Here is a 25,882-nt window from a genome sequence, read left to right as displayed (position 1 = left end):
ATAATCCTCGAACACTGTCATTGTTGCTGAATCAGATGTATTAAAAATGTATCGAATTTATTTTTATATGCTGCTAGTCTGAGATGGCGTGCAAAATGCGCATCCAGATGCACTTAAGCTTGCCCAAGCCAACAGCAAAAGTAGCCACCAGACGTGTGCCTGTCTGTGTGTGTGTGTCTGTGTGTGTGTCGGTCTGTGTCTGTGTGTGTGTGTGTGTGTGTGTGTGTGTGTGTGTCGGTCTGTGTCTGTGTGTGTCTGTGGTGTTAGTGGGTGTGGCTAATGCGGTTAAGCGTTGGCGTTTTCAAACTTTATCCGAACGAACATCAAGTAACTGAAGCGATTGTGATGGTAATATATACAAACACTAGACACATACATATATAGATATATACTTGCAGCTCTGGCAACAAATTCAGGCAAAAGTCATAGCATGGGAATAGATAGTTCTTGTTTGTTTTTGCATACTGCATATTTCATGGACTTATTGAGTAAATTACCCTTTTAAACAAATTAATCTAAGCTGCTTTAAATTTAAAACATACCTGCTTTTTCAGCTGCTGATTGAAGACTTAAGAAGTATTTTAATGTTATCATTGGTTTTATTTATCGTTTAATGAATATGTATTACAATTTGCGCTACAAACTAAAAATATGCACAACAATATTAAAAATATAAATGACGCACGATATTTTCAAAACGAAAAAGAGTAGGAAAACCATGAAAATCAGTAAATTGAAAAAAAGGTGACAATCTAGTATGATATTGTACATATAGTTGATATACTCGTACGAGAGAAACGCTAAATGCTGAATGCGTGACAACGTTTTTGCTTCATTTTAAATGCGCTTTGGACAACAACGGAGCAATAGATAAACAATAACAATTTCGACAGCATACAAAAAATAAAAACAAACTGCTTGGGCGTCGTCTAGTGTGTGTGTGTGTGTGTTTGTGTCTGTGTGGCAAGAGGATGTGGGGTGGGTGGGTTGGGGGCGGGTCACTAACAAAACGGAAACACGGCAACGAAATTGCTCAATAGACAAATTTCTTTTGCTCGCCATAGATGGACTCGTAGAGTGAGGGCGCCAAGTGTTCGGCAAGCAATATTTGCAGCTTCTCTTTGGCAGTCACTGGCGTGTAGCGGGCCATGGGGAAGGTCCTGGTCACAGCATCGATGAGCACGCGCAGCGTTGGCTGAATGTCAGCGGCCTGTTAATAAAAACAGAGTTTACCATCGTGCCACATACATTTCATTTGGGGAGCTGCTCACCTGGCGCGAGTATTTTTCCACAGATGTCATGGCAGACTCGTAGTAATCTTCGCCGTAGGCCTTCTTCTGCTCGGAGGAGAGCTGATTCCACATTTGCTTCGCCTGCAAAACAAAATGAAAGTTTTAATGAGAGGCCATGCGACACTCATGCGAAGCATCATCTGCAACTATTTTTATGTGTCCTCTTCGTTGCTGGCCAACAGGGGCATAATCGTAAAGACTGGGACAAGCCAGGGTCTCTTGTGTCTGGCTTGCCATGTCCTTGTCATTAAGTGCATTAATGGCTAGGTGCATTAAAAAGTGTGGTCAAGCAATTCGGTGCCTACCTGTTCGCGCAGCTCCGTCTCGTTTAGCCAGCCATTGCCAGGAGCAAACTCTCCACCTGCTACCACGGACACATCCACGCCGCGTGTGCGCATCTCCTGGCGCAGACAGGCAGCGAAACCGTCGACAGCCGCCTGTGTGGCACACTGGATGCCACGCACCGGGGACGGCACACGATTCAGGCCCGAGGTTAGGAACACCACACGTCCATGGGCACGACGCACCAGAGGCAAAAAGATTTGAGTCATACGTGCGGCGCCTAAATTCAGAGATTTAACAACAAAAATATAGCTAAATATTATTGGTTCGTTGTTAGAAGTGATTTTGGGTTATATTGTAAGACAAATAAAGGTTGTTTACACCAAAAACTTTGCTTTCAAAAATATCTTCAGTTAGAAAGCTTCTTTCAACTCTGCAAAACCTGCACAGTGGCGCCCTCACTCACCGAGTAGATTCAGATCCAAGCTTTTGCGCAACACTGCAAACGGTATCCACTCCAGTTCGCCGAGAGCAATCCAATGGGCACAATGTACCAGAGCCCACAGGCCCTCGGCGCCATGCGGCAAATGTTGAGTGACATAGCGAGCAGCTTCCAACAGCTAGCGAATGACGTACAATGGGTGTAATTGAATTGGCTAAAAGCTTTTAGAGCTTTTTTTGTAGACTTACACTTGTCTCGGATGTAATGTCAAGGTGCAGCAACTTCATGCGTCCCGAGGTCTCCTCCTTGAGGATTTTGGCCTCGTCCGAGTCATCTAAGGGCGTGTGAAATCCCGCATATACCGTAAAGCCCAGATCATCCAGTTTCTTAGCCAGATACCAGGCTAACGGTGAATCACAGCCGGTGATTAAAACACCCTTGCCCGGTGCAGATACCTGAAAAGATTAACAATCAATCGAAAAAGTTTATTCAACGATTCTTATGAGTTTATTTCAATTTCGCAATTTAATTACGATATGAAATATGTGTATATTTAACAGACTGTAAATCAAGCGGTAATTTATTTTGGTTTGGTTTTCTTAGAATTTACATTTCTAGGAATTACAGTTAATGTCCGAGCTATTTGACCTTCGTTAGTGGAGTTTGCTGCAGCACAATTTAAGAATGAGTAATAGGCTTTATTTAGATATGAAATGCTTTATTTTAAGAAAAGCACCAATTATTATTATTTACATTTTGCTAAAGATTTCTCTGAATTTTAACATTTAAGAAAAACATTAAGTACAAGTACAAAGAATTGTAATTTAATTAACTAGACAGTTCTTTACCACAATCTGCACCACAGCCTTACTGCTAAATTGAATGTCTTTATTATAAATATTTAATTATTTTACTTTTTTGAAGTGTGATTAATACTGTTGATTGAGAGCAATTTTCTCAATTATAAAATTTTCCGGTTTAAAGTTTTTATTGTGTGCGGAGAAAAAAGTAGTTTTCGCTTTCAAGGAACAATATTTTCTTAGTTGGCTCCATCTAAAGCTCTGACCGACTGACTGCGAGACAATTACACACCCACAAGCACACTCACACACACAGCACACACACACACAGCACACACACAGCACACACACAATACAAGGCACACAAACAATATATAAGGAGAGAGAAGCAAAACGTGTGCATTGACACTTCCGCTTTAGACACAAGCGTCTTCTGTCTGAAATGTTGTAGCTGTGTGAGTGTGTGTGTGTGTGTATCGGATGCTTGGCACAAAGGACAACCACCGTTTGTCCAAGCCAAGTCAGAGATGGAAAGACAGCTGGACAGATAGGCGACACGGGGGAACGAGGGATTGGGGAATAGGGAAGCTAGGCCTGAAGGCAACTTGTCTATAACAGCCGTGCCATAATTCATCATGCCATTAGCCAATATATATATATATATATATAGTATAGTAATAGTTTGTCACAGTATTGGTAAACGGTTCAAGTGTGGCGTCTCTAGTGCGTCAATTGTGAATTTGGGGCCGGGATGAGAGCAAACTTACTCATTGTTCGAGCTATTAAACGCTTATAAAGTGCTCGTAAAATTTGAGAGAAAAAAAAAGTCTTGTTGATGCAGAAGAAAAGCAGAGAGAAGAGAAGAGAAGAGAAGACTTCGACGTCGAGTCTGTGGTCTGTGTATTATTATTTAGCTGTGTGCTGCTGACACCCATTAAGACTGGCCGACATTTTATTGGTGGCTATAAGTGTTTGGGCTTATCAAATCTGTTGGCGTTTGGGCATTAATAAAAATAGAAATAACTATAGACAGTCGTCTGTCCCACTACCCCGCCACCTCCAACTGCCCCTTCCCCTTCTGCGTACACCTTCCCCGCACCCCCCCAAAATCCCCTCAAAGTGTCAGCTGTTTTGTAAGTTTTGGTCGATGGTCAGCGACAAGTTTTCGTTGTTTTTGTTGTTTTTGTTTGTTGCTTTTTATGCGACTTTACTTATTTTTGCGCTTTATATTTTGCCATAAAGTTTTGGTCAACTTTTGCTGCTGCTACGTGCCGCTGCAAGGATGTCTGGATACTGGCATTACTTTTTTGCTTAGCCACCCCAATTTATTGCGCTTCTGCTAAAATAACTGTAAACTTTTGGCGCAAGTAAATTGCAGTCAGCAACAAAAAAGCATCCACAGACTTAACGGGAATTGCGCAATTAAAATCGAGCACAAAAACCCTTTAGCAACAATATATTTAGAGTCAATTAAATGCACTCGTTGGCCGAGGGGCAACCGGCAACAATCTATACAAAATGTTGTGTGGCAAGCGAATTCGATGAAAAGAGGCGCATCGAATTACGCAGCTGTTTGAGGAAAGTGCAACACACTTAAGGGTTATTTTTTAATTCATTTCATTTATGCTTTATGCTTCTCAAATCGATCAAACTTCGCATTGAATTGCATTGCTTTTGAAGTAGTTATGCAAAAACAAAGCAGAAATTAAGTAGCTAATTTAAGTTACCTTTAAACAATTTAAGAAATTTTCTTTACCTTTTAATAATGACTGCCTAACGATTATATATTAAAAATATCCATCACAGATATAAAGGGTCATATATTTCATTAGAAAATAAAGTAAATTCAACGACTTTTGCAGCCACTCTCAGCTGACTTTAAGCTAAAGCTAAAGCCGTCAACAATTGTCAGCCGATCAACTCGCTTTTGGTTGTTTTCTTTTTTTGGCTATCACCGAAAACTGTCACCGAATGCCACTTGAGCAGCTTTTGGTGCCACACCAGAGGTGAAAATGGATGCCACAAAGAAAATAAAAATTGGCGCATGCAAAACAACAAAAGCGAAGACAACCGGCAAAACAAAAGTTGCACCAAAGTTCAGTTGGGGCAACGTGCAACGTATAAAGAGAACGATTGAGTTTGAGCCGCCAGTGTAAGCCAGTAGGCAAGCAACCACCGCACCACCATGCCACTCTACCACTGTAGCACCGCAACGCAACGTGGGCCATAAAAAGGTGGCAGTCATGTCATGTGTCTGGGAACACGGCAGGCTGCGGTTGCACGTCGCTCGCATTTGGCTTTTTATAAATGTTACCAAAATAGACGCGAGTTGCATGCACCAAAAATAGGCAACAACCAAACAGCGAAGAGTCGCAATCGCAGTCGCTGTGGGGAGGCGTATGTCAATCAACTCGAGCATTTAACAGAGTTGTTGTTTCTTTGCTTTTCTTTTCATTTCATTTCATTTCATTTTGTTTCATTTTGTTTTTTACTGCAGGCCGGATCGGCTCGAGTTGCAGCCGGAACCATTGTTAAGCGGAAATACGCCGCTTTTGTGAAGGGGCATCAATTGCGTTGCCGTTAAATGCATCCTCAATTGCATTTTAATTGCGCACTGCATGAGATTTACGAGCAGAGCAGCAGGTGTTATCTGCAGTTGGCTAACAGCAGAAAACGGCGCATTTTACGCGCCCTTTTAGCCAAATTTGATAAATGGCCCGGTGGCACGCGATTTGCTCGCAGCCCGAAGCTCCAAGCCATATAGACCTTCTCTGAGGCGGGAGTTCATTAATTTTGGCTTATAATTTATATACTTATGTCGGTGCATTATGCTGGCCATTATGCGGAAAACTGCAACAAGTTAGCGGCAAAAGTTTAATGAAATCAAATTGCGCCTTAAAGCTCTGCCAATGTGGTTCTGGTGCATTTGGGATGGGCGAGGTGTGCCGGATTTGAGGTTGGAGTGTGTTTATGTGTGTGTGTGTGTGTGTGTTGAAAGTTATGCGTGCAAAATGTAAACAACAACAAGGCAAAGCCGAGAACATGATCCTTCATTTGCCGCACAAACAAGCAATTTATGACCAACGAGGGCTTATAGGCTCCATGGGCAGGTGTGCATATATTCTGAGCATAATATGAGCTGTTGCCCTAACGCAAGTTTAAAAGTTGTCTAAGCGTATGAAATAAATTATAGCTAAAAGGTTTATTTTGAAATGTAAGTCAGTAAATGAAATCAAATAACATGAGATACGCAATCGAACAAATAAACAATGACCGTTGAATATGCTATTGAATAATTGAATTCCATTCCTTAATAATTCAGTAAAGGATTTTAATCGGCTCGGACTTTTATAAGTTTTTTCTCCATAACTTTTAGTTGAACAAATGAAATAGCAGATAATGACGCTGAGGGCTCGAGTGTTTTATCTGTTGTTGTTGTTGCTGTTGCTGTTGCTGTTTTTTTTTATGGTTCACCCAACCAGCGTATAAAACTCGCATAAGAAAAAGGAAAACAAAGAAAATAAGCGCTTGACCGCCCTGAGAGACCCCCTCATAAATCTACATAAGAGAAATGCGTGGCGTCCGCTTGCAGAGTTTAAGTGAAAAATGGCAAACAAACCGCATACAAATTGTCCTCGCACAGTTTCGTTATGAACAAGGCGACGAAATGTGGCCAAGAAAGCAGCACAGAAGCAAAGCGCTCAAAAAGCAACCGCAAATAAAACACAACAAAAATAAAAGAATACAACAAAGCAAAAAAAAATAAACCGAAATAATATATATATATTTAAGGGAAACACGCACACGCATGCACGCATATTAAATCAGTTGCTAAAAATAGCGAATGAAAACAAAAACCAGTAAAAACTCCCCTCCCAAAACAACAAAGCTGACAACGTACGCAATTTTCGAGCATGTTAAAGTGCAGACAGAAGAAGCACCGAATAAATCTATAAATGATGAAAACGACAAATACACAACAACAACAACAACAACAACAAGAAAAAAAGAAGAGAATAACAAAAAATAAAGGTAAAGCAAACGGCAAAAGTCATTGAACGTATTAAGCGGCAATAAATTAATTAACTGGAAAGTTAAAAACCATTTCTGTGTTTCGCTTTCGCTAACAAACACAACGCACACGTGCAAAGCTGGCAAGGGAGAGCGAGAGAGCGAGAGAGAGAGAGAGAGAGAGAGATAGAGAAAGAACATGTTGATTTCTGGGTTTTGTATTAACATTTTCTCATTATCCGGCCAAGAGAAGCGCGCTTATTTGCGGATACATATGAAGATTCAAATTTACATCTTTTGTTTCGTGTTGATGTCGTGTTAAGTTAAAAGCGCCAATCTCAATTCGCATAGTCATAAGCAGCTTCACACCATTCACACACTCACACACACACACACAGGCAGACACACTCATGCACACACACACTCACACACACATAGACACACGTATAGATTCTCATTCAGAAGTGTTGTCAGCATTAAAGGCTTTTCGCATTGCGCATACGAGGCGTTGTACGCCGCCTAACACTCAAGTTTGAGCTTGTTCAATTTGCAGCTTGTTCGTCGAACGCGACGCAACTCAGCTCGACTCATGTGGCAGACAACACGCAAGGCTTTGACTTTGTGGCAGCTAGTCAGTCAGGCAGTCACTCATTACATGCCACAAGCTCACACATATTTCAACAAAGGATTAATATACTATAAATGCATTTTCTTTTTTTCGATCTCCCTCTTCTCTCACTCTCTCTCGCTCTCTCTCTCTCTCTCTGTCTCCCTGTCTCTCTCGCTCTCTATTGCTGTCCTTCTCTTTCACTCTGTCTGTTTGCTTGTGTGCGTGTTACCTTATGATATTTTATCTATATTTAAATCGTGATAATGTTTTGGTTGAGCTCATGTTTAGTTTTCACCGTTGCCAGGCTACAAACGGTGCCCCAGGCAATTGCGTTAATTAATATTTAGAGCATTTGGTAGATACCAAGCTAATAGAGCCAAACTCTGCTGTTTGCTCCAACTTGTTAAGCTTTTCACATTAAGTTCAAACTTTGTGCTCATGTGCAATTATTAGCCTGAGTAGAGAGTGTCCAAAAGTATAAGTTGATATGCTATATGCTATTTAATTGCCAGTCACACACACACACACACACATTGTCTGCTTAATAAGTGTGTAAGTATGCAAATTTGGTTAACTTATTAACACGTTAGCTTAAGCTAAACGAATAATTGGAAAACAGAATAAGCTGTGACTTGAGGAGTTCACCATTAAGCTTACTTAAAATTGGTAAGCATCTGTGCTGCATTCGGTTTCTTGCCAACTCACAAAGATAATAATGGATTGCGTTGAATAAGTGTGCTTAAGCTGAATTAATTTGTATGCCAACACATAGTCTCCGTGCTGAGTGACACACTATTGTCCATATCAAAACTGGTATCATGTCTTAATCGAAGCAATTAACGAAGCTTGTTAAGTTTCCGAATGAGCCACATTTTTGCTCATAAACGGTTCATGCAACCATGAATGGATGTGCCTGCAACCAAATGTCAATTCTGCACTGTGGTTTTAGTTTCCGTTTTTGGCTTTGACTGTGGCCTGGCTCTCGGAATGGAATTGTGAACAGCGTTGGCAGCCTCTCGGCTCGTATTTTTGTAGAGTTTGATGTGGTCGGGGAAGGTGGTGCAAAAATTCAGAAATCAAATGTCAAATGCAATGCAATAGCTGCTTTTCGATACACTCAAAAAAAAAAAAAGCATTCTAAAAGAATCTTTCGATATATTTTATATTTTTGTTATTTTATATATTTGAAATGAAGATTTTATTAAAACAAACAAAACAATTATTGGTCGTTTTGGGTAATTTTTTTTTAAATCTGGTGCAAATTTCTTAAGTGCTTGACTATTTGGCTATGCTGTGCTTTTCTGCTGCTGCTGCTGCTGCTGGTGCTCTTGCCAATCATTCGCTTGTTTTGCCAACCAGTTGACGACCCATGACCTTTGGCCCCGTGCGTTGGTTGTGGCTGCGCCTGTGTCATGTGCAATTGGTTTTTAATTTAACTAAAATGCGCAGCAAACTGTAAAATTTGAAAAACATCCAACAGTCAGCAAGTCATCGAGTTGTCGTCACAGCTGCTAGCCGAGAACTATGAGCTGAGAGCAGCCACAGCCGCTAACTGTATTTGCTTGGACAAGTTGTCAAGGCGTTTTTAATGGCGTGCCATTCTTTGAAACGCCAACGTAAACGCGACTGGGGCCAACAAGAGCCACATGTCCTTCGTTTGAGCCATTGTCAGGCCGGGCACGCCAATGCGATTGCCTTAACCCATTCTCTAGAGGATGAGCATGTACATATGTTGCATGCGTGTGTGTGAAGCAACAGGCCACGCGCGACACCATAAAAAAGTGAAGGAAAGCAACGCGGACAAACTGGAATAAAAAATAAAAAAAACGCAATGCAACTTCGTACATAATAACATTTATGATGTTTAGATATATGTATGCATATATACGAGTCTATGTGTGTGTGTGTGTGTGTATTTGTTTGCTTGTAAACTTCTAGCCATGGAAATATGAACTGGTCGCGTTTTATGTAACCGTCAGTTAGTGCCGCGCTGCGTCCCTGTTGCAAGTGCCCAGGAGAGTTGCAGCAGCAGCAGCAGCCGGAGCAGCAGTCGGGTTGGTCAGAAAAAGCTGGACACAGTCCACATAATTGACAAAGGAGTCTGCAAATTGCAGGCTGCTACTTTCGCATTGTTAACCGGAAAAGAAATACGCACACACAAATCAGCGTACAATTTGTCAACGCTTTAGTTTTTATGAAGCTGTAAATGCTACAAAGTGCTTCAACCCTTCAGGAAGTGAAAGCTGCTTAAAAGGGCCTCACAAAGCGACAAGAAAAGCCACATTGCAGATAAGTAAGCCTTTAGATGGAGATAGTAGCAGCGTTAGCGGGATTGCTGGTACAGATCTGATTCAGAGAACTAGTTTACTTAGTTGTGCATGTGACCAGCTTAAATGAATATTTTTATTATGAAAATGTGCAATAGAATAATGGGATGATGCTAATGAGTTTTACAACCGATTAAATAATTAAAGTAAGTGCTCTAATTCATTTTGGTTTAATTTATGCTATTAGTGTTAGCACTTTTTTATAGCTGCCACCAACCTGTGCTATTATATTTTTAAACATGAACAAAGCCAGTTATTTTATTCTTGGAAATAGGTTATTGTACACGCAAAAAATAAAATATTTTCATTGTAAATACTACTTCCAGGAATCACAAATAAAGCCGCACGAATGTAATTTTAACCCTTTTCAAGTACGTTAAATTGAACATTGAAAAGCAGAGCAATTCAATATTGTCGACTAGCTTAAATATCAAGCATATGTAAAGTTTTAAAGCATAAATTTGGCTTCCTGCTAAAACGTTGCATTACGAAATTTACATAACTATGTATGTACATACATCAATGTGGGTAACCTGATTACCTTTCATCTCCCTTATGTGGTATACTGTAAAGTGTTGCTTTCAGCTGTAGTTTGGCTGGGAGCAATGTATCAATTTGAAAGTTTTGCGCACACAAGGATCTTTGAGCAGCATTTATCGTTAGCTACTCGAGTGGTTGCCATTACGGCGGGCAAGCGAGTAACTAACCCAACAAGTTGAGGATAAACTCTGTTGCTTGGCTCCTCAGGTGTGCCTCGGAACTTTCTCTATGACAGTTAAGTAGGGCTGTTGCTTGTTGCTTGGTGGGGTTAAAAAGTTCAAAGGGCACACGCTCATGCTAAGAACTGTTAAAGAGAATTCCAGATGCCGCAGCCAATTACATTTTAATACGTCAGTTAAGTTCGCTCTAAAATATGCAAACAATGCCAAAGTCAGAGGGGGATTACAGCAGGGAGAGCTGGGTGGTTGAAGGAGCAGGCGTGACTGAGTGAGCGTGTTAAGCAACTGCTCATTAGCGACGCTTACATGAAGCTATTAATTCAATTATTTACACTGCGACAGCTGACATCGCCACAAACACAAGCGCACACACGGGGCGTATAAGTAATGTCTAATTCCGGGAAACTCTGGCGCAAGGGCGTAACTCTTGTGGCATTGTCTCGCTCTAACGCTGTGATGGGGCTACGCTTAATTATGCGTAATGCACTAAGTGTAGTTGGCGACGCTGCTGTTGCAGATGTGCTGCAAATGTGACACAATTGTTGCCTCCGCATTGCGACTGATTTGCTGTGGCTTGCCGGTTGCATTTATGAGCATTTCATTAGCTGTGCATTCACATTTCATTGAGCACAATTTGTGCTGCATACTTTTTGGCGCTGTGTCAGCATTTGCCAAATGTGCCCATTGAGGTGCGTGAGTGTGTGCCAATGCCCCTGCCTACGTGAGTGTGAGAGTGTCTGTCAGTATGTGTGTGCGTGCGTGTAATTTAATTTGACAAGCATGACATAAAACGAAATGCACAACGTGATGCGCAAAACAATCGAATGTGAGCAGCAGGCACTTCATGAATAGACATATATATATGTATATATATATACATATAAAGTATCGGCAACTTTGCATTTGGGAATCGTGTTGTGTAAAGAAAATAAAAAGATACTAGAAGCAAGAACTCGAGAGTGCTCGAGTAGGCAGATATCCTATATAAAGTAGCTCAAAGCAAGCAAGTTATATATCAAAATCAACAAATTGCATTACATGTTTGAAGCCGTTTGAAGGGTTAATAGTTGTTGGCCAGACAAACTAATCAAAGGCATGGCCATTTTGTGCTTTTCACTTTTGAAGATCCAAGTGCCCCTTGCAAGGACGTTGACGCCCAAAACTGTAAACTGATTATGTGGCTGCCGCTGTTGCTGTGCCCCAAAATAGACACAGAACGCCGTCTGGCAGCAACAGTGGGTTCGCGAGACGTAATCACAAAAATGGTCGAGCAGGGTGAGCAGCAGGTTATAACTTGATTGAGTGCAAGCTTGCTAGACTCAAACGAATATCTTTATAATATTGGCATTTATTCGATTATAACTTCTTTTTTTGTTCGTTTGCAGGAGCAAAATTCAGTTTTAAATCATAAACAACAATTTCGAGATAGATTTTTTTTAGGCGAACCTAAATATGTTTGCAATTTGAATGCCACTGTGCGCTGTTGACTCAAATTAGCTGTTCGAATATGGCGAAGCTGCGGCTAAGGAAGTAGCTATCTATCTGGTTGCGTGCTTGACAGTCTATCTGCCTGTTTGTCGATCTGACAGTTTGAGTGTGGGTGGGTATTGGGGTGATGGTTTTCGTTGGGGGATGATAGAAAAGGGCAAAGGTCGCATGCGTGGCGGGACTTGACGCATTTGATTAGCCTTTAACTGAGATGTCTTGTTACAACATCCGAGGGCTGCAAGTGCCACAATCCACGTGGGCGACTACGCTCACTTAATTGTATTCACTTTTTTGCTATTCGCTTAAGAATATTTTGTGTGCTTTTATTTTGAATCAATTTAAAGCGCCAACTGGCATCTACATCGGCCGGCTACATATGCCTTGTCGTCCTTGTGCCGAGGTCAACACTGCGTACAAGTAACGTCAATTGTGGGCAATTGTCAGGGACGCATTAAACTATCCATGACTACTGATGCAGCTGCCACACCTCCTAGTGGAGTAATGCCAGAGTTGCAACTGTAACGGCAGCTGTTAATTATCATGGACCTGGGTCGGGCTGCTTATTACGTTAATGTCTGGTTGCATATCGCGCATGATTCGTGTCAAGCAGCCAGAAATTGCTACGATAATGCGTGCACATGCCAGGACACGTCCGGCTGTCTTATCAATGCAAAATGTTGCCTACGTGCGCCCGGCCCAACTATAAAATGTGGCCCAGCAGCAGTAGAAGCCGCCGCAGCTCGTAATTGCCAGACAGTTAGCCAGCAGCAAACGACCAACGTCAGCAGCCGAAGGAACAGCATTGTCCTGGCTTATCCGGCATTGGTCCTGCCGTCAGTTAAGCTAATTAAAGTGCACGCAAATTTGAATTATCTGCCGGCTTCTTGTGTGTCCCCATGCGATGCCATCGATATTTCTAGCCAAATGGCCAGCAAATGAAGAAATATCTACAGTATTATCTACGCCGATTTATAAAGAAAAGAATGAGCCTTAAAGACAACAAAACACACATCCTCGTGCATACTTGCTGCTTGCAGACGTGTATATTTATTGGTCGCCTGAATCCAAATATGTTGAGGTTAAATAAATTACGCATACGCAATGTGGCAATTTATGCGGATAACTTACAAGTTAAATCAGCTGCATATGAAGATAAAGCGTGAGTAAATTCACAGATTCGTCTAATCACATCATTCCATTTGGGAATGGAATGCGAATGAAATGACCGAGAAGTAATTTAAATAAATGTATGTGGCATGTGTTAGTTAATCAACTGTGCCACAATTACAAAAAACAAAAATTACTGTCTGCTCGCATTTTCCACGTGTAGCTTATAATCAAGAGCCAATCTGTGCGTCAAGCTCATTTCTCTATTAATAGACTGCATATAAGATATAGAGCTGTTAGACTTAATTATGTTGAAAAGGTATAGCTAGAAAAGGCAAAAAAAATCTGTCAAATGAATGATTTTGTAACTTCAATTTAGTGTTTAAGCTTTTCATTTTCATTTCCATCTTATACGCTACTTATGCGTTTTATGTTTCTTACTTTTCAACACTTTTCTCTGGCGTGCGAACAAACTGCACTTCAAGGCTTTTCATTTAAATTTCCTCTTATTTGCTTTGTCTTCTGGAATATGTTTTTCTTTTTTAAATTTGTATTCATTACCCAAGCTGTTGTCGTATTTTCTCTTTCAACTGTGTTCTTTATCTGCTGTTTATTTATTTGTTTTCATTTTCATTTCGTAGTCAGTTCTAAAATATCAAAACAGAGGCAGAAGACAAAGTCTCAGCCAAAGGCAAATACCGAGCCAAATGCCATTGGTGGTTAACCGGGAATAACTTAAACTGTAGCTCAGTTATTTGTCGTCAGTGCGTCCTCTGTACTGGAGTCCTTTTGTCCTGTGTGAGTTCTTGGCTTTGTCTATTTTTAGTTCTAGTGATTTGTTTTGCCTTCTATTTTGTGTCTCAGTGTCTCAGCTTGTCCTTTGCTCGCCCATGCGCTTTGTTATTTTTGCGGTTTGGCACTTGTAACATGCTAATTTTTGTTTCTTTTTTTTTGTAGGCTCACACAAACCGAAACCCCAGCCAGAAACTGCCAGCTACCAGACATGACCCAAAGTTTAACCCAAAGCCGAAACTGATACCAAACGCTCTTCCGGGCGTTGTCATGTGGCCGGAATGTGGTTAGCCTGTCGTCTACTGCTCTCGGCGTTAAAAGGATTAAAATGCCTGAAATGGACTTGTGGCATTCCCCAGACATATACAATCTAAGGGACTTACCTTCACAAAGTGATAGAACAACACGGCACCCACGGTGGCCAGGGCGAACCAAACGAAGACCGCAAATGTTGAAATGTTGCTGATACTCAGTGCATGCAGCAGATGCGAGCTGACAATTGCCGCAGCCTGACAAAAGAGGAACGGCATAAAGAGGCGCTCAAAGATATCCCATGGAATCTCCGCCGATTTCTGTGGCAGCGCCGAAATCGATCCACGTCGCAATGAGGCACGTCGTGAGGCGCGACGCTAAATTGAAATAGTTTAAGTAAATGGTATATAATTAACAGACAAATTAAAGTTAATAAAATATGGTGAATTAGAAGAACTGAATTTTTTTAAACACTTTTTTCATTCTAAATAATAATAGTGTATAAGATATAAAAGTAATAAAATAATATGGCAGAAAATGATTCAATTTTAAGAAAAATTTTAAATGCGAATTTATTTTTAGAAAAATGACCAAAAATCTTTTTTTTTTATATTGCCAATCTTCCCAACGATTGGCAAAGCTCTCACAAAAATATTTTGGTGGTAAAGCCAATAAATTAACCCACTGACCGCGAATACATTTTGTTGATTTCGTACACAAAAGAATTCATATTTGTTGTTCTGTTCTGTTTTACTTATCAGTTGATTAGTGGAATGTAGTGACAGCTACTTTAGCAGATTTCTTAGCAAAGTGCCAAACACATTTTAATTATTCATTTCATCAATCTGCCGAAAAATCGAAGAGAATATTCTTCTGGCTCTGCGCGATGACAGCAAACAGTCGAATTTGTATTGGCCCCATGTGATGCGATGGGTAATTGTGGTGCGTTTAATCACTTGCAAATATTTGTGTGCACATTATACAAGCAATTGTTGTGGCTCTTTTGTTTGTGTTTGGTTCAATAAACAGTGCGCTTTTATTTAAATTATACAATTTGTTTGCTTCTTTGGCGCGTCATTAATCGCTGAATTATTTGTGGACTATTGTTTACACACAGAATAGTGTCATATATAGACAAAAGTTCTTATTGCTTCTATGTATTTATTTGTTTATTTGCGAAATTATTGCCGTAAATTTTTCGAACTACATAATTGATACTATTTAACTTGTATATTTTTTGGAACTTTAACTGATTTGCTGTTTCATTATTTACGTAATGTTGGGCTTTGTGTAACTAGTTGGTAGTTTCTATAGTTATTTCTGATCAACTTTTCTAAAAAAGTTCTCCTGAAATTGAATTGAATGAAAACAACTATTCTGGGCACGCCGAAGATGAAATTCCCTTGCAGATCATTGTCAACCTGCCGGCAGCTAAATTTGACTATAAATTCAAATACCAAACGAGAAACAAGTATTAAGAAATTGATTTCTATTTTAAATGGATTCAAGTGTTTCTATTCTTAACAAATCCCTATTTTTTAATGTTAATCCGCTAAGAAATATAGCACACATTCTTGGCATAGCAGAAATTTCAGGTAATAAATAAGATTGCAGAGAATTAATTTATTTTCGTTAGACTACACATTCTTTAAATCCAATAAACTTATCCTTTTAAATACATCATTTATAATCTGTTTTTTTTTTTTAAGAATTCAAAATATATAAGCAAATTAATTTAATAAAACCATGGATATTCATTTATAAATTTACCGAAATAAGTTTTCCCTTAACAAAAATCTGCTATTCATGAAAAGTGTAATCTATTTTATTTATTAAGTGTTGGCAACTTTACCTTTGTGTTTGCCACAAATCATTTACAGTTCCCGAAAAAATCGAATACCAACTAATTGCTGTACATGAGAATAGAATACTTAATCCCAAGAACAATATGCTAATAATTTAATTGAATTGAAACGAGATGCAGTGCAAAAGTTTAATTGTATAGGGAAAACCGCAAAAACCGCATATGCACGTCCGGTTAGCATCTATCATGGCCGCACCCACACATTGACATTGACATATAGCAATTACACATGACTTATGTGTACGTTCATACATAAACACACACACACACACACACAGACATATGTAGAATGTGAGTACGCAAGTAGATTGGCCAAAAGGGCCACAGAAACCTGGCCAAAAAGGCAGGCAACATCTATCGCCCATAAATCAACGACTGTGTGAAATAATCAAATGATGGCATCTGCATAAATACGACCAATTGATTTATTTTGCACGAAAATAAACCAATTCTATTGCTATTTTTTTTGGTTTTTTTTTTTGTTGGATGAATTGTAAAATGGTGCCACGGCTATTTTTACACTAGCTAGAAATAAATTGAAAGGAAATCGACGAAATGTTGTTGTTGCGACTTGAATTTACGCCAAATGCGTCGACGTCTATATCGTCATCGTTGCTCTGCCGATTTTTCTGCTTCTTTTTTTTTTGGTTTTCTGCTCTGACCTTGTCACCAATTTTATGTTTTCTTTCATTTTTTTGTAGGCGCAATTTTGGTGCATTTGCTACGATCTGCGATCCATTAATATGAACTGCTAATGAGCTACCCAAAAATCCACTCTCCCTAATTTTTAAACTTTCGTAACATGTGTCAGCTGTGTGACAAGATTTTTAAAAATTCTATGCGTATATTTCAAAACTTTCTAAGCAAATGTTTGACGATTTATATGCTTGATTTGTCTGCTCAGCTGCCAGCAAATTTCTAGTTTCTACTTTTTTTTTTGTATTTATTTTCTGTTTTCTTGTTTTTTTTGTGGATCTATAAAAAAAAGTTGTGTTTGTCGCCGGTCCGGGCGTAATATTAATAAGCTAAAGATTTGAAAATACTTATAGCTCTGCCCCAAAAGAACATTTTGTGTGGGTTTTATTTTTTTTTTTAATAAGCATAGAATTTCTTCCAATGGAATCAAATGGAAATTTCTGGCAAAATACTCAAAAAGAAATCTTGTAGCATTGAAACAATTTAGTAAAGGTCCATTAGAAAACGCTTTACGACTGTACAAATTGCTAAGTGATTATATTATGGATTTCATTATTCCAGTGGAATTTTAATTGGAAATGATCATATTTATGGCATTAATAAACCGTAGAAAAAAAGTATTATTTTGAAAACCATTTAGAATTGTACTTAACCAGCAAGAAGTTCTAATATAAATGATTGCTTGAGAAATAACAGCTGGGAAAAACTATATATATATGCTTATATAAAAAATATGCGTCTACAATATATAGGTACGCACTTTCATTGCACTTGTGCTTCTTGGCAGCTGTTGACCCACTTGGATCTTGGCCATTACGTGAATTTTTGTAATTAATTTTGCATGGCGCGTTGAACCCCTCAAGACTTCCGGATTTTTGTTAACAGAGCGAAACGGCAAACCTTTTGTTAGCCAAAATGGGCGTGGCTACCCAAAAGAGGAAAAGAAAGAAATCAGCCATAAGCTGCTGAATTTGTTTGCCCACGTATTTTTATCTATTGGCATTTCTGGGTTAAGTTAACTGGGCTAAGTGTGGCTACGTTGGCACCGCAATCAATTTGGCTTTTGGCTTAAGCAAACAAACATACACATATATTCATACACACACATATATATATATATATATATGATGTATAGGGCAACTTACCATATTGTTATCGAAGACCTGCATGGCGGCTGCGGCTGCTGCTGATGCGGCTGTTAAAGGAATATGCAAGATATACGCTAGTTTAAATCCCTTACAGGATATTCAATTCCCTCTGGTTCACTCACTTTCACAGCCTTTGCTTATTATATAAAAATTAAATGTGAGCCGCTGGGAACTCGATTCAAAAATATATATTTGTAGAAAATTTTCGAAATTGTTCTTCGCGTTCGGCGTTCGTGGCTGGGCGCTCTGAAACACGACGTGGTACTAAGCGAGGAGCTGACCGGCCGACCGCTGCCTGCAGCTGCCGTCGATGTTGACGTCGCTGCCAGCGTCGGCATCTGTTGTATTTCAAAATGCTGCAATTTACGAAAACCGCTGCGAGATTTGTCGTTTTGATTTTTTAAAAATATACATCGCGCATAGGTATGTGTGTGGAGAAATGCGTGTGTGGATACAGATACATCAACAGCTAGAGATACTTAAATAAATAAATATATATATATATATATATATGTATATGTATATATATATATATAAGTATATGAGTGTATGCATACATATATTTAGATATGTATGCTTGACTTTATTTATTTAAATTTTGTGCCGTTGACGCAGAAGCCACGAATGTGCCGCATTTAAATATGATTATTATTAATAATTTTGCACGGAATACGGGAATATTTATTTACCACAACTTTAGCCTGTATGGCATGCAAATACTTTTATCTAGCTTCATTATTGTAAAATGAATATACACACATAATGTATGTGCTCGCGCTTTTACACACACACATTGTCTGCCAGACAGCAGCTTTAAAAACTCGAAAGTATTAAATATAAAAGTACACGCATTAATATTTATGAGCCTGTGAAAGGGCGCCTTGTTATTGACCCCACTCGTTTTTGGTTTGCTCTAGTGTTCTCTGAAGTTATGTGTGTGTGTGTGTGTGTGTGTGTGAGTGTGTGTGTGTGTGAGTGTGTGTACGTGTTATTCGGTTTGTTCAGTATGCCGTAACTTTCGTTGTTTACATTTTTTTTATTGTTCATTTGCAAATTGCATTTTTGCATTTTATTCAAATGTTCGGTTCAGATGAGAGTATCTGAAAATGGCATAAAATGAAACTAAGAGAAGCACGAGCAGAACATAATAGTACATATTTATACTATTTTAAAGCCCATCAATGTATCATCAGTGCAACATCATCATCCAGTTTTTGTTTACTCTTTCATGTTATTTGTTCAGCAGCTAAGGCATATGCAAATGAATTAAATTTAGAAAACAATTAACTATTATCATCAAAAAACCATTTCTTCAAATCGAAAAGCAATTTAATCCAACTAAAGCAAATATTATCAAAAAGCTCAGCTTGACTTGTAAAATTCTTAGGAAAATAGTTTTATATTATTATAAGCAATTAATTTCAGTGTACAAGTTACATTAAACATGTGTAAGTCTATCATCAGTAAATACTCTTACTTAATTTCTTTTGTTTTCTTGATTTATTTTTTATTTATTTCTTTTAATTTTTTGTTATTTCCTTTATTTTGTACATGAAAGCTTTTGGCAAAGGAATGTGCACATCTGAAACTACATAGTACTAAATAGAGCTATACATTTGTTAATATGTATAGATTTATTTCGGTTTCCATGAATATTTGTTTGATTTATATTAATATATTTATATATATATATATGTGTATATATATATTTTAGCTTTAGGTATATGTAGACGGAATAATATTTGTTTGTGCAACTTGTTGTTTTTGGTGTTCCTGTTTTTCGGCGTTTTTTCTGTTATTGTCAAAGCTGCTGTGTGCGTTGTCTGTCAAATTAACAACAATGTTTTTTTATGGATGTGCTGCTTTAATACATACATATGTATGTTGAGTATATACTTGTTCTTTTTTTGAGTGTGTGTAAGTGTGTGACTATGTCTGATGCATTTTAAAATAGCCCAGCAAATGGTTGACATTTTTTTTTGGAAAGCGGTTTGTTCAGAATCCGATTTTCTGCCGTGCGGACACTTAAAAGATTCGAAAAGTGATTTATGAATGTTGCGCAGCGCCACAAATAAAAACATTTTCAAAGAGCAGTAAACTAACCGTAGACCCATCAATCAGTACTAACAAAATATTAATTGTTAATAATATTGTTACTGTAAGCATTTTAATTACAAATAGCACACATGTCGCAAACACTACAGCATTGAAACAAATAACAAATTTATTACAAAATTGTCGGTCATGGCGCGGAACAAGAAGGGCAAAAATGTTGATTGGGCCGATGACGAGCACTTCTCAAAAGATCGGAGCATTTTCTACATAGAGCACACAACAGAATGCCCCATCTTTCATACGAAAGCTGAAGAGTGCTTAACCTTCTTCCAGCAGCGCATTCCGGAGCGCCAATTCCAATTGGTGCGCAACAGGAATGGCAAACAGGTGCCCCGAGATGGAGCCTTTGAGGTTTGTATTGCACAGAATGCTCGCACTTCCCAGCACGAGCTGTGGTCGGGTCTGAACAGAGGACCGCCCCGACGGGATAAGTTTCCACTGTACGAGGACCTCGTTGCCGATGTGCATCGCGTCCTGAGAAAGTTCTACCCGGACAAGGTTGCGCCTGAGGATGACGAAGAAATTGGAGATTTGTAGCTGGCTCATTAGAATACTGAAAATATGACAATGAAAGCTCATTGTTGAGAAATGAATATTTTTGAAATTTCAATAATCATCATATTTCCATAACAAAGCAGCATGAATATAAAGCTAATGCGTCTTATTGTCATAAAAATAACAAATGCAAAAACTCATATATTTATATATATATATATATGGCACATAAACAACAAAACACATATCAACTCACACCTGTTTGAAAAGTTCTTACACGCAAGTCAACTGATTAGCAGCCGCGCTTTTTCCTATACCCTGTAGAAATTAAAGCAGATATACGTGGCTTATCTGTCACACCGAAAAGAGCTACCCATCTATCTATCTACTATCCGAGATACTTTACTTTCCTCTATCAGATAATCTTTTCCATCTGCTAACTACCAAGTTAACTAACATTCCAAGAGTTTTGCAATACAATTACAATTTAAAATTGTTATTATTAGTGGTCTGTAAGAATTAGTAGGGTATTTTGTTATCCAGCAAAGTGCTCCTTATTTTGCATGTCACTGATATTACCTGACAGCTGCCGTCCTTTTGTCGCCACTTTGACAGCACTAAACGCTAAATTCAAGTCAGATAATTAGCACACATACAATATAAATGGAATATAAAAATAAACACAATTGTGATAAGTGGGCCGTGGCGTCGTCCCATTGTCTGGGAGCAGCACGGCGAGATTCACCGCACTCTTCCCGCTTCACTGTTGACAAACCTAAATAACCAAATGCAATTTCAATGTACACAACAATCGGCAAAAATCTATAAAAACTATTTGATTTGATAACAAAATGACAGGAGAAAAATATAACCTACATCGATAGCAAATAAATTAAAAAGTTGCAGTACAGTGGTAACAATGGCTATTTTATTACTTTTCTATCTAGGCTGAATTTCCACTTTTCCAAATTGTCGAGTTAGTTAAGTGACTCATCAGATTATATATTCGCTATGCTTACAATCGATATAAACTAGAACTAAGATCACATTTATAATCTGTCCATGTTCCTACAGATACTTATATAAATCCCATTCCAATATCCTCATTATTTCGTTAAGCCCCGGTGATTGCCTTGCATAGCTAACATAAGTCGTAGTCAGATCAGATGAGATACCTATATTCATATGCATACTTTGTACATTCAAATCTATTCAATTTTATACCATTGTTGGGTGCTAGGGGGCGTTGTGTAAAGGCCACCAAGCCATAAAAATCCAATGCGCACAACCAAACCAAATTACAATGTTGCAACAAGAATAATAACAAGAACAACGAAAACCAAAAGTTCAGATGCCAGCCACTGTTTGCATGCAGCATAGCGAGGCACTGAACAAAGGGGTGGTGCAAGGGGTGGTTGCAAGGGGTTGCGCATGTCCGTGGCCCAAAGGGTTTCTGTGTTCCATTTGTGCCGGCGCAACATTTTAACAATAACATTTGCTACCGAACTTGCACGGAACGTGGAGTTGACATTGCATTGAAGTGGCAACAACAACATTAACTAGCAACAGCATGTACATTATAAGTTGCATAGTGTTGTTGTTTGACCCGTTCGCCTGATTTTGATGTGGATGTTTTTTGGGGTGTCACTTGCCGTATCAACATGCAAATTAGGCTGGCGGCTGGCAAGTGCAGATGGCTTTTTGATTGGCAGTTGGCAGTTGGCTGTCTGCTCTTGGCTGTGCCAAATTTGGTCAAAATAATGTCAGGCAGCTGCCTAGGCTAATTTAAATATGTGTAAGTACAACGTCATGTACATGTACAGAACAGATAACTAACAAGTTAGAGTTCCGCCAAGTTTTCAGATCTGGTCAATAATCTGTTAATCGACTTCAGCAACGTCTAGATTACATGCCAACCAAAATCCAGCTGAAGACAAAAATGCAAACATATTTTGCAACGAGCGTGGAGCGCATGAACCGACAAGAGCGTCGCACATCATTAATATTAATAAAGGCTCTAAATAAATTGCCAGCGCTTCCAGCCAAAAATAACAGCCAGCCGCATATTTCAGCTGATGGAAAGTAAATGAGAATAGACGAACTATGGGAAAAAGTGGCGAAAAATTAATGACGCATTCTTAGAGAATCTGTTCACCTTATGTTAAATTTGATTTGAAATTTTACTTTCGTCACACTTACTAAGAATGAAATTATAAATATTTATGGTATGTCTAGTCATTTCAGTAGTTATGAAAAGTAATGAAAACTTCTCATTGTGCGACGTTGTTGCTGCCAGTGCCCACTGTCTCATACGCTTTTTTTCAGTTTCACAGACAGATACATCGCTGACGCGAAGACATTCGAAGACGCCACATAAGAAAAAAAGGCCAAAGAGGCCAACAAACGCGGCGAGTGATTTCAACACATTTAATGTGGCAGTCCCACAAAGAGATGTCAGCATTCTGCTGCCCACGGATTGCAATATATTTGGTATATTGTTGATGCTGAAATTATGCCAAAGCATCAGCAAGGAAACGTAAATAGATTGTGAGAAAAACAACAATCTCAGGGGAAAATGGGTTAATGTCCAGTGCGCTGAATGGCCATGGATTTCTGGCTCAAGTCGCCACAGTTGCACTGCATGTGTCAGTTGTCAAACGCAAATCGAAGGCGAAATTTTCCCTTGTGCATTTGCAGAAAGGGCATTGCAGGATCTTTGCCAAAAGCAGCGTCAAACTGCAAAGTAACGAAATTTTCGTATGGAAACAGACCGCAACATTTTGCATTAGTTCGCTTTCAGCTCTGACCAGATTTATTTTTAGTTTTCATCGATTCGGATTTGAGGCAAGCTGCGGATGAAACTACAAGTAAAACTGTGGACGTGCTTTTTACAATTCCTGCCAAGTAATCAATTATTGTTTAGCAATTTCATTAGGACTTGTAACGAAATGGTTTCAATATCGAAACTACATATATATATATATATGACTAGAAATACCCTTCCCAAATTTATAACCTCAGAGTCTAAAAATGTCAAATGGCTTGGAGCTTTGCATGCTCTAAACACGGTCAGAAGCACGGACGCAGCTGATGGTCAGTCAATTCCAGTCAATTGTGTAAGTTCATAAAATCGAAAAATGTGGCGTAACTTGACCATTTCATGGGTTACCCGTATGTCTTTTTGACCACAGAGAGTCATGGGGAGGCAGATTTTAAGACTACTTTATTACTACTTTAAGACAACTAAAAACGAATTCCATTCTTCAGCCAAAATATCGAAATTTTTAAATGGCTCGGCAATATTCTTTCGAATCCTGGCAAGTGCTGTGTCAAACATTTTCTTTTGAGCAAGGCTATGAATTGGCCAAAGGACATTCAAATCGTCACTTTTTTTCCCCAGAAACTGAAATGATTTAATTTTGACTCATTTTCACTCGGTCTGCGAGAGAAACTTAGTCACGTGGATTCGTTGATGACCCCATTATTTTAATTGAGTTGGTCCTTGTAATTCTAGCGTACCATGTCCTTCCAATTTGCAAATAATTTGACCGAGTTTGAAGCATTTTAATTGTCTCATGACCCTAAAAGTATGTTTGTAATTGAAAGATAATTTAGCCAATGCTTCAACCTAATTGGTGTCTGGTGGGTGCACATGCTATTCAAAACATCAACATGTTAAAAAAAATCAATATAAAATAACCCTATTTCCGACAAGTTAGAAGAAAAAAGTCAGCTATTAGTGCACAAAGTGTTTTTTTTTTTGGTTTGTAGTTTGTTTTGTGTGTAATTGTTTGAGCACAAGACATTCACTTAAATCAATTGTAAAGCATTTCTTTGAAGCTATTGTTTTGCACCCACGCCAGACTCGGATAATTGGCATATGCGCCCAGGATCTCAGGAGCTTGCACATTGAGTGGGTACATGTGTGTTGCTCAGTGCAATAAATGTCAGCAGTTGCCACTTTGACATTTGTTGTATCGCATCCCTTAAAGTGAACTGCAGAGGAGGCCTCTTGAACAACATGTGGCTATTGTCCCAATTTCATTAAATTGCATTGGTTTGCAAAGGTCAACCAAGTATGTGGGAAAAACATGAAAAACCCGTAATTGTTCCTAAGCTTTGTTCAGCAAATAGGATAGTAGTTATAACGGATGCGACCACACCGTTAAGCACAGGATATGAGCTATGACTATTCTGAATTTTATTTACATGCCCATCATAAAATACAGAAACAGTGGCCCATAAACTTCCCAGATGGGAACTGATTTCCAGGAAACGCGACTGGGCAGGGAGACATTCAGATAAATAGAAAGTCAGCCAATAAGTATCAAAAGGGCAGGCAATTAAACATGAAATACAAGGCTGACAAAGAAAAACAAAATATAATTTTCGCGTATACTCTGGGGTGCAATGGGGGACCACGCAGTTTACTAGTTATGCCTCGTACGGACTGTCGGGGCCAAAAACCAACAACAGTTGACTTAAGACACACCCACAGCCCACGCGCACGTCCAAGCCCACTTTTACTGCCAGCTGGTTTATTATTTTTCGCATGAAATTAGTTTTTGGCCAGCGCTAATTAAAATTTATGATACCTGTTTATTTACAAAATATTTACGCGAATTCCCAAAGAACCAAAAACCACAACTGTTGTTTCGGCAAGCGGTCAAAAGGCGCCTGACGCTATTCCTTTAAGGATCAAAATTAACAATACGGTGCAAATTCCGCTTAATGTGGTCATAAAATATACTATACTTTGCTTTACAATATTTGAACTAATTCATGGTTATTACTTATGACTTGAGCATCTTTCGTAGTTGTTGGGTTATATTTTGCTTTAATTATTATCATTATGGGCAATTTTAATAGCAGTTCTCATTGATTGGATTTGTTTTCTGAATGTGTAGGAGAGATTTATGTTGCAAATTTATTTGGTACTTTAATAATTTCTCCTAGTCTCTTTTTATGTATCACTTTTCGCTCTCCCTTGAGGGTCTAATTAGCAGCAGGCCAAAATACTTACGCTTATACTAAATTTATTATTTTGAGGAGACTCAATGGAAAACTGTAAATACGCAAAATTCAAAGGAATACTTACTCATACTATATGTGCATACTGGCAGAGAATATTTAACCATAAAATCATTTGCAAATGAGTGATGAAGGGCTCGTTCCGGCCAAGTGAGAAAATCAAATAAAGCGTTCAAGTTTATACTGACTGAGGCTTCGTTTTATTTAATTTTTACACATATTTTTGTTGTTGTTATATATACGTATAGATGTGTATATATATATATAATCTCATAAATTAGGGTTTTGTTGGGTTTTAATTTGTATATATGTATACATATATATGTATGTGTGTTTTTTTTAGTTTGTAATACATTTTTCTGCCGCATTTAATTTCAATTTCAATAATTGTATTTGCTCAACTCTAATGCA

General features: G+C 38.6%; 2 protein-coding genes and 1 long non-coding RNA gene across 3 annotated transcripts; 2 read left to right on the top strand and 1 right to left on the bottom strand.

Moving 5' to 3' along the window:
• Window positions 1-578: 578 nt before the first annotated feature.
• On the bottom strand, window positions 579-18,092 carry LOC6559335 (D-beta-hydroxybutyrate dehydrogenase, mitochondrial). The gene is made up of 8 exons (XM_001985823.2): window positions 17,953-18,092; window positions 17,828-17,877; window positions 14,254-14,499; window positions 2,265-2,471; window positions 2,041-2,194; window positions 1,598-1,854; window positions 1,272-1,373; window positions 579-1,210 (listed from the first exon to the last, which is right to left on the bottom strand). The coding sequence occupies exons 2-8, from the start codon at window positions 17,849-17,851 to the stop codon at window positions 1,034-1,036; spliced, it is 1,167 nt and encodes a 388-aa protein (XP_001985859.1). The 5' UTR covers window positions 17,852-17,877; window positions 17,953-18,092; the 3' UTR covers window positions 579-1,033.
• LOC116805084 lies at window positions 11,462-14,260 on the top strand. The gene is made up of 3 exons (XR_004365009.1): window positions 11,462-11,758; window positions 11,869-12,083; window positions 14,036-14,260. It is a non-coding gene; the product is annotated as an uncharacterized LOC116805084 (long non-coding RNA).
• Window positions 18,093-20,036: 1,944 nt separating the features above from the next.
• LOC6559334 (selenoprotein H) lies at window positions 20,037-20,613 on the top strand. The gene has a single exon (XM_001985822.3). It carries the CDS (start codon window positions 20,075-20,077, stop codon window positions 20,480-20,482), a length of 408 nt encoding a protein of 135 aa, XP_001985858.1. The 5' UTR covers window positions 20,037-20,074; the 3' UTR covers window positions 20,483-20,613.
• The last annotated feature ends 5,269 nt before the right edge of the window (window positions 20,614-25,882 follow it).

This window comes from Drosophila grimshawi, unplaced genomic scaffold, assembly GCF_018153295.1.
Source record: "Drosophila grimshawi isolate 15287-2541.00 unplaced genomic scaffold, ASM1815329v1 contig_1367, whole genome shotgun sequence".
Taxonomy (NCBI): domain Eukaryota; kingdom Metazoa; phylum Arthropoda; class Insecta; order Diptera; family Drosophilidae; genus Drosophila; species Drosophila grimshawi.
This window is presented reverse-complemented; position numbering and strand designations above follow the sequence as displayed.